This window comes from Tetrahymena thermophila, assembly GCF_000189635.1.
Source record: "Tetrahymena thermophila SB210 genomic scaffold scf_8253992, whole genome shotgun sequence".
Classification (NCBI taxonomy): Eukaryota; Ciliophora; class Oligohymenophorea; order Hymenostomatida; family Tetrahymenidae; genus Tetrahymena; species Tetrahymena thermophila.
Genome location: NW_002476004.1, coordinates 23,537 through 33,560, shown reverse-complemented (window position 1 = coordinate 33,560; position 10,024 = coordinate 23,537). Strand labels below are relative to the sequence as shown.

Below are 10,024 nucleotides of genomic sequence, written 5' to 3'. Positions count from 1 at the left end.
CAGCTAATCGTGCTTAGTAATACTTTAATTAACTTTATTTTTAAAAATGTGGTAAAATTATAATTATTGCTGATTGTATGAAACAGAATTACTTTTTGAATAAAAAAATTTATATTTATATTATAAAAAATACTAAATTATTTTGAATTTATTTTGTTTTTTTAAACAAATTTGTTTATATTTACTTAATGATGAAATAATTCGTTTTTTTTAAACTATAAAATTTATGAAAAGCCAGCGCAAAAGTTTTTTAGTTTTATGTTGTAATCTTCTAAATTTTTGTATGTAATTAACTTGAATTTGAATAATATTTCTTGTATTTTAAATGGATAATTATTATCATGGTTATATTCAAAATTTATTTAGTTTCAAGCATATTAGTTATCATTGATTAATTTTTTTCTCATTTAGTAATAGTGTTATGTTATTTAGATAATTTTAACTCATGAAAGTATCTATTACCAAATAAGTATAATTAATTAGAAGTACTCATAAATTGAGTAATTAAGTATGAACTTGTTTTTTACAGATTTTATATAAAAAAAGATTGTATTTTGATTGATTTTAATAATTTTGAAGTTAAATAAAAAATTGATAGAAATAGTTTCTTTAAAAGTATGAGTTCCAAAATATTCCTAGCTTTATTAGTTTTTACTTGTATTTATTCTTGCTACGCATAATAAGGCTCTGTTGTTGAAGCCCTTACTGCTTACAATAAATGGAGAGAAGAAAATGGAAAGGTTTACTCTAGCGAAGCAGAAAAGATTTACAGATAAAGTGTATTTTTAGAAAATTATTAAAGTGTTTAAGAGCACAACAAAAACTCTAATCATACTTACTCAGTTGGCATTAACTAATTCTCTGATATTACATTACAAGAATATTAACAAAGAATTCTTATGAAAAATTCTCCATTAAATGAGCTTGCAAAAAATAAAAATAGATTATTGCAATCTAGCCCTATTTAAAATAGCAACGATACTTAAATAGCTTCATCAATTGATTGGAGAAAAAAAGGTGGTGTAAGTCCTGTTAAAAATTAAGGTGAATGTGGTGGCTGTTGGACTTTCTCTGCAACTGGACTTATGGAGTCTTTTAATTTAATACACAATAAACCTCAAAATGTTTCACTCTATTCTTAGTAACAACTTTTAGATTGCGTAACTCTTGAAAATGGCTATTTTTCTGAAGGATGTGAAGGTGGAGTACCATCTGATGCAGTCTAATATGCAGCTGATTTTGGTGTGTTATCTGATAATGAATATCCCTACACTGGTATTTAGGGTTAATGCAATATTACTAGTAAAACTAATGGATTCCAACCTGTTTAATTCTCTTACTTAGATGGTACTGCAGAGGGTTTAAGAAAGGCATTAAATTATGGTCCCGTTTCAGTTGCTATGGATGCTTCAAATATGAAAGAGTACACATCTGGAGTTTTTAACAACTGTACTTCTAAATAATTTAACCTGAATCATGCTGTTTTAGCTGTTGGTTATGATGAAGAAGGAAATTGGATTATTAAAAACTCTAAAGGTCCTAATTGGGGTATGGAAGGCTATTTCTTGTTGGCACCTGGTAATACATGTGGTATTTTGGAATTAGACTTTTAAATTACTGCCTGATATTAATTTTTTTGATAGTATTTATGATAAAGTATATCTATTTTTAATGTTTGTCAATAAATTCTTAATTATATTATTTAATTGTACATGATGCTATTTGTTTTCATGTAAATTATGAAAAATTATGTTTTTATTCTCAATAAATTCTATAGCTAATTGCACAAAAAATTTTTGACATAATTTTTAATTCAAATTTAAATAATCTTTATTTCATAAATAAGCTACTTTATAAACTATAAAAATGGCAACAGGAGGAATTGAACCTGCTTGTTCTAAAAAATTTTTAATGTTTGATTAATTTTAAATGTTGATATACTTAGAAGCAACAATTTTTAATGATAATATAGGAGAAACTACAGTATACTTTTAGAATAATCAGATAAATGATTGTATATATTTTAGATGTGTATTTAATATATATTTGTCAATCAAAAAATTATTATTATATTAGATTAGATTCATTTAATAAATACAAAATAATTAACGAATAGTAAAGTCATTTTTGAATTTTGGCTGAAAAATAAATAAATTCAAATTTAGTATAGATTTTAAAATAAAAATTGACTATTTTTTTTTTGGGGTGATTAGTAAATCTGATGAGATGCTAGCTTATTCTTTAATTCCGCGCTTTTTAATGTTGAATTAAAACATTAAATAAGAGGAAAAGGTATCAATCAATTTTAATTAATAAAAACAAAGGGGATTGAGTGATAATAAATTAGATGCAAACAAAAATTATTAATAACAAGGATTATTCAATCATTTAATTCGTATATTTTCTTCATAGTAAAATAGGATTAATTAAAAGATTGTTATTGGTTTATCAAAAGATTTGTAAATAAATACACTTATTTATTTAATTTGCTTGATTTAAATTTGCTATGGATATAATTAAAAGATTAAAAAGCAAGGAGGCTAAGGCATCTTAGTAAAACTTCGAACAAGCCAATAGATTAAACAGTATAGAATAGTCGAATTAGAAGAACAGAGTTTAAGCTAAGTAGGAAGGAATATAAGGTTCTGGATTTCTATAAGTTCAATAAAGTTTAAGTGTAAATAGACCTAGTTCTAGCAATAATTTGATGGATTAGACTGCATAAATACATATTTAGAAGTAGGATTCTAATAGTGCAAAATCAAGCAAAAGTTCTATTTCATATAATAGTGAAACTAATTATTTAAAAATGAATGCTCAACCTTCAAACATAAAAGAGAGAGTAGAACAAATTACTGAAGAGCCAGTTGATGAACACTTAGATTTTAAGTATTAGAAGCTGCTTGATGTGATAAAAGGGAGTGGAGACAAAAATAATTTGGGATTTTTGTAATAAAAAATTGATTATTTAACAATGATAAGTAACAGACTGTAGATTAGTCTCTTTGACTTGCTGAATTTGCTTCCAAGCAAGTACCTTGCGTAATTGTTTTAAGATTATAAGCAATAAGAGAATGTGATGGTGAACATCATTTTAGCATCTGTTAGTGGATTATCTTAGCCAAATAAAATATTCGAAGATATAAAAATTGATTTAGGTGATAAATTCGATTACGAAAATTAATATCTCAAAGCACACTGTTAAAATTATGAGGACTGTTTGAATTAAGATGAGTAAGAGCAGTAATCGCTTGAGGACGACGAAGAATTAGAAGAGCTGACTCCTTAAATTAAAACAAGAATTTTCTTTAGTAGATATATAATTCCGCTTGTTTTACACTAGCTGATTGATTTTAAGCAAGATCCTTCGATCCAAATGAGCAGCATTCTAGGTAGACTAGAAGATATCTATGGCATGCAACAATCTCAAGCATAACTTGGGAGTGCATAAAACATAAACACATAAGATTCGGGTGGCAGTCTCTCTCAAAACTCAAATGCATCTTAAAATCTTTTCATCCAAAAAGTTTATATAACAAATCTAAGAGAGTTTTATAGATCATTGAAGTTTTTCATGGAGAAAATATATAGAAAAAACAATGATAAAGCTCAATATGTTTTATCTTACTTGTAAAAAATATGCAAAGTAAGCAATTTCTTTTAAAATCCAACAAATTTATTTTAAAAACAGAAAAAGTAGTGACAAATTTAGTATAAATTTAATTGTTTTATTTTGATAATTCATTTAAAATAATTAATGATAAAATTCTTTTTTTTTTGAATTTAGAACGAAAGAGACTATGAGCTAGATTAAACACTTTTTAGCTATGAAGATTTAAAAAGAGATAGAATTGTACTTTACAGATTAGCTATGAGTGGTACTAAAAAATTACTATTTAACTACCTGTAAGACAAATAAATTCTAACCAAGTATGCTGGAAACTGTATTTTTGACTTCAAGAAAAAGGAGATATTTTTGGATTATTACAAGAGATTCATCACACCTGCAGAAGCTTCCCTTTCTAATGGAATGGATGATACTGTATTTAGAATATCAGCAAATTTGGAAAATTACTGTAGAGCTCTTCAAACTAGCTAGCATAAAATATGCGCTTTAAGAAATGCAATTGCTTTAATAAGGTTTTTAACTCCTTTTTTGGAGACATTTTCTTCATAATTTAATTAATCTGCCACAAATAAATACTTGATTAAAGCTGCATGTTGGAGAATTGTTAGATTTATTTTGTTTGTTCATGATGGAAGCATTTCATATGTTGCTTTGGTATTTCTTATTTTTTGTTTTGAACTACTTTTCAGTGAAAGAAGTCTTTTGAATTAAGAGCATGAGAGATTCTTACATCTTCTACTCGCATTTTTGCATGTATATAGAAACAGAGAGGATGCTTTGTTCAAATATTCGTAGTAAGTTGCTACAAGGATCATAATGAAACTAATTAAAAAGATAAATTATAACAGTTCAGGTGACTCCTCTTCTTTGTCTTCATCCAGAAAGAAAATAAATATTCAAACTTCGTCTAAAAGCAGCAGCAATTCTACTAATAACTCTGATCTAGACTAAAGTCATCAAATGAAAGACTACTGGTTTTTAAATTACAACTATCATAGTTTGGATGTAAATTTACATATAAAAAAATAATTTTAAATATTTTATCATGAATAAAATTAGGAAAAGTTTTAGAAATATTTCGCTTACATTTCACAAAAAGACATTTATAGCAAATATAATTATATAGAAAAAGAACTTAAATAAATCCAAGAATAACCACTTATCGATGAATAAGTTATTTTAATCTTATCGTATTTAAAGAATTTGCTGCAGGAGCCTTAAGATTTTACTCAAATTAAAATTTCAAAAAGTATGTAAGAAGAACTAAAAAGTAAAAACTTAAATGAGATACAATTGAAAAAAGAAAAAGAAAAGCTTTCATTGATTCACTTGTAAAAGATTAAAGAAAAGAAAAATGCAATTTATTTACAGTTGCTCAATTTGCCAAAGCTTTCTGATAATAAAAAGATTCTTGCAAAGAATAGTCACTCAATGAATGCTCTTGTAAAAATAAAGTAGGAGCTATTAGTGGATTGTCTTGGCTTAATTGGGCCAGTATAACAGCATGACTTTCAGGAGAATTACTAAGATATCCTCCCAATCAACCTCACACCTGCTGATCTAAAAGAAAAAATAAAATCATTTTTAAATGTCAATATCTTTAACACAGACATACCTCTAGTTTCTCTCTGTATTTGCAAAGAGTACGTAGAAAATAAATTCACAGTAAAAAAAAATTAAATTTGAAAAAAATGAATTGAATTGAAATTAATTTTGTTAATTAATTAATTATAAAAAGGGCAAAAGAAAAAAACTAAATGAGAGAATTTAAAATAGCTTTTTGAGTGCAAACGAAGCAAGTAAATCTCAAGATGATATGGAAGAAAGATCTAACATGCTGAATGCATCTTTTAGCTCAAGAGGAATAAATGAAAATACAAATGGAAATGCTACTAATTTAGATCACAGTATTATTCACCAATAAAAGCAATAGTTTAATCTTATGCAATGGCTAGCAGAGCTGATTATGAAGATGAAAAAGTAGGATGAAACCATTAAAATTATTGAGGGATGCATGGAACTAATGGCAAACAGTGACTTAGGAGAGTTTTTAACTCCTTATATAATCTTCAAATATATCAATAGCACAGAAAATAGTCATTTAGAAATTATCCCAGTTATAAACAAGATATTAGAAGAAGGCCATCACAATCACAAGTTAATTATAACCAAAACACTCATCAACTTAGACACTTGGTTCAGGTAAGAGCTCAAATAGGAAAAATAATAAAATTATGACCCTTTCAGACCACAAAGTATTATGCATTCAGAATCTCCAAAAAATAGATTTATAAGAAATTTTGCATTCATAAAGGTATTTATTCTAATTTATATTAATATATTAATTATTTTTGCCTTTTTAGAGGAAAAATTTGCAAATTATTAATTGTGTTTTAAAAATAAATTTAGAGAGGTATTTCTACATAGGTGTATTGCAAAACGTTAGTTGAAATGAGTGAGCATAAAGGTGCTATTTAACTGCTTGAATAAGAACTAGAATAATAAGATATATAATTATTGAACCTCACTGACGCTTAGGAGATCAAGAATATAAAAAAGCTTAGAACACATTACATTTATCAATTATATAATATTTATAAAGAAGTGAATGAAGATTATAAAAATATTGATGTAGTTGAAATGATGAGAAAATTAGATTTAGGTAAATAATTAAAAATTTCTATTAAATACTTTTACAAATAAATAAATCCTTTCTTATAAAATAGATGAAACAGAAATCAAGAAATACCAAGATATTAATTTAAAGCAGAAAAATGATGGTTTATGCCCAGAAATATACGAAGATATTGTGGATAGAAATTTTAGAGATGAAGAATCCTAATAAAAATTAATTAATTTGCTTTCCAAAAGCATTCCAGATTTTGCATCTTAGAATTAAGATTTTGCATTTTAGAAATATTTGAGAAGCATCTGCTGGGGATTTTAAAAGATATTGAACTATGAAAAAAATAACAGCTTTGACAATATGTTTTAGTAATTAAAATCTGCAATTCAAAAATTGAAATATGCTTTCAGTTTACAATTAGTTAACGCAAAATGTTGTTATGACAGTAAATTTTCGGTATTAGTAAAGATTTAGGTGCTTTTAAATGTTGAAACAATGCTAAAAATATAAAAATTTTAAAAAGACTACTCAAAGTTGGCTAAAAATGGAGATATTATTTTCGATTAGACTTCTTTCTCTTTTGATGAATCTTAACCAGATTATCTTCTCAAATTAACTGTTAAATCTAATTCCCAAGGATTTCCAAACAATAATACTTCCTCTTTAGGTGGTAGTCGTATTACATACAACTAAATAATAAACTAGTATTCTGTTTTTAACTTAATTCAAGCTCTGTAATAGACTTCTAAGTTGTTACTCAGTTATGATTAAGAGTGCTATTTAAGAATAGTTTACAATTATTTAATATGCGTCCTATACAACTAATGCAAAGAATACAGAAAAATTTACATAAATTCTTTGTTTAGACTCTCCAAATACTACTATAAAAAAGGTAAAAATAAATATTTACAAAAAATTATTATAATTTTTTAATTTAAAGCAAATATTTTTAATTCAATAAAAAATAAATAAAATTAAAAATAAAGTAAAATTTAAAACAAAAAATACTTATTGTCAATAAAAAATTAATTTACAAATAATTTAAATTTTTTATGAAATTTTAATTTTAGCAAATTAATTATTTGTCAGTTATAGATATTAAATATTATAGAAAAATAATTAAGATATGATAATAAAGTTTTAAACATGAAATAAAATTAATTTAACTAAAATATTTAAAACCTTAAAAAGAAAAATACTCTGATGCTTTAACTATTTTGAAGAGAGCTAAATAGGTTTGGAAGGAAAAAAAAGATTCATTTTCTTCTTAGGAAATATACACTCTTTAGGCAAAGATTGAAAAGAAACTGGGAAATATAAAGAAAGCTATTCATAAGCTATAAAAATTTGATGGAATTGATTTTAAAATAAAGAAAGTTACTTATAAATATCAACATAATTTCTAGATTTTCTCTGAGTCTTTAATCCACAGCGAGTTTATTAAGTTAGTTCAGTAAAATTCTGAAAGTGAGAAATTGTGTTTCAAGTATGCAAAGTTTATAGATGAAAATGAATTAATATCAGACAACCCTAATGACAAAGAGATTGACCAAAAAATAAAAGCTATTTAGCTCTATCTCTTAGCAGCATCAAATGGACATTAATACATTCATCAGTCTCTTCCAAGAGCAATACGCTTGCTAGTAGAACTTTTTTAGGATGTGGCAAATTTGTAAACTAAAAAAGCTCAGCTTGTCAAGCAAAAATTTGACAAAGTAAAATTCATTTTTCATTTTATCTTTATAAAAATAATTAAAATATTTTTAAATAATAAAATTAAGAATTTCTTATAAATATCCGAAACTTGCAATAAAATAGAAACCTTCAAATTAACCAGTGTTGTCAATCAGCTAACCTCGCATATCACAATACCTTATTAGTAGTGTGCTAATTTATTTATTGATCTCCTGGCAAAAGTAGGTAATGAATGCTTTCAAATAAACAAATAACTAAAAGAATATATTTAAATATTACCATAAATAGACATTAAATTATAGCTTTTAATATTCTTTAACTAACTTTTATATTTAAAATCAAAATAATTAATTAGGTGCTGAATATCCTGACTAAAGTGTCTGGTGGTTATTACCTCTTAAATACATGTACTAAATGATTAGCAATTAAAGCTCTGTGCAAAAGGATGAATATACTGAATAAAGAGCTTCTGCTATTCTTAAAAAGATTAATGAAATAAATCCATCAAGTTATGAACAAATAAATAGAGTTTCTAACTTCTACTACAATTTATTAAATTTTGCAATTAAAGCGCCAGACGTAAATATTCAATTTCTCTCTGATAAATTATTCTTTTTTTATATCTTGAAATTAAATATTATTTTTAATGCCTAACCAACTAATCTACTTTAAATATAGGGATCTAGTACTACTATGAAAATCGAAAACTACTTGGTAAAATCACTGGCTAACCTGAGACTGATTCTTCCCAAAAAGGAATACATTTTCCCAAAGATGCCATAAAGCAGAAATGTAGAACCTAATTATAATCCTTACCATAATAATCCAGTATACATGGAAAAGTTTGATGATGTTGTCAGAATTATGAGCTCCAAACAAAAACCAAAACTCTTAACTGTTTAATGTTCTGATGGAACTAAAAAGAAATTTTTAATCAAATCTCAAACTCAAAGTGAAAATGTCTACGAGCAGAGAACAAGTGAGTTGATTTCATTCTTGAACCTTATTCTTTACAAAGAATAACTTGGATTTTATGAAATGCCTTCTTATACAATTCTAAGATTAAACAGCTAAAGGTAATAATTAATTAATTAATTAATACATTTCAATTCATATTTTTATAATTTTATTATTAAATTGAAAAATTCATTACTATAAATTATTAATATTACTTAAAAAATACTTCACAGCTGCATTGTAGAATGGGTTGATGATACACTAACTTTAAAGACGATTTTAGATTAGCTGTGGTAAGAGAAGAAGCAAAAGAGCTAGTTCTATTAATTAAAACTAGACTCAGATAAATTAAGCAGAGAAGAATGGAATAAACAAAAGAGCCTTCCTTCTGTATTTTAAGACTTCTTCAACTAACGATTCCTTGATTCTTAATAATGGTACACAGCAAAAGAAAACTACTTGAGGACTTATGCATCATGGTGCATATTAGGCTATCTTATTGGACTTGGAGATAGACACACTGATAATATATTAATTAAAAAAATTAATGGTGAAATAGTCCATATTGACTACGCTCTTATCTTTGGTTCAGGTAAATAGCTTAATGTTCCAGAAACTATTCCATTTAGATTAACAAAAAATATGGAATTTGCTTTGGGTTCTTTCAAGTCTTATGGTCTCTTTAGAAAAGCCATGATAGACATTTGTATGTGTTTCTCAAAACATTTGGATGATATCATTGGCTTTTGGGATTGCTTTACCAACGAACTAGAGGGATGTAAAAAAACAAACTTTAACCAGCTATGCAATCAAATTAAGAATAGAATTAAAATGACTAACTTTAAATCAACTGAAGAAGGCATAGACAGTCTTATTTAGATCTCTAAAGACGATTATTGTCTAAGAGACATGTTCAAAGGCTGGTGGCCTCATGCATGATACTTATCAATCAGATACTAAAATGTTTTTAGCCTTCTCATTTCATTATAAAAATAAATTAATTTCAATAAAATATATTTATAAATGGCTTTTGCATTATTTTATGAATCATACAAATTATATACAAATTTATATATTTTTCATTTTTTCTGTAAATAAAACTTATAAATAAGTAAATA

General features: G+C 25.7%; 2 protein-coding genes across 2 annotated transcripts; both read left to right on the top strand. All coding sequences in view use genetic code 6, as the record gives it.

Moving 5' to 3' along the window:
• Nucleotides 1-617: 617 nt before the first annotated feature.
• On the top strand, nucleotides 618-1,625 carry TTHERM_01008660 (papain family cysteine protease; the record flags this gene model as incomplete). The annotated part of the gene is made up of 1 exon (XM_001026699.1): nucleotides 618-1,625. The coding sequence occupies one exon, from the start codon at nucleotides 618-620 to the stop codon at nucleotides 1,623-1,625; it is 1,008 nt and encodes a 335-aa protein (XP_001026699.1).
• An 881-nt stretch (nucleotides 1,626-2,506) lies between these two features.
• Nucleotides 2,507-9,845, top strand: TTHERM_01008650 (phosphatidylinositol 3-kinase; the record flags this gene model as incomplete). Its single annotated transcript, XM_001026698.2, has 11 exons — nucleotides 2,507-3,646; nucleotides 3,788-4,633; nucleotides 4,688-5,293; nucleotides 5,367-5,942; nucleotides 6,038-6,290; nucleotides 6,355-7,146; nucleotides 7,446-7,969; nucleotides 8,036-8,174; nucleotides 8,305-8,528; nucleotides 8,628-9,025; nucleotides 9,140-9,845. 11 exons carry the CDS (start codon nucleotides 2,507-2,509, stop codon nucleotides 9,843-9,845), a joined length of 6,204 nt encoding a protein of 2,067 aa, XP_001026698.2.
• Between the last annotated feature and the right edge of the window lie 179 nt (nucleotides 9,846-10,024).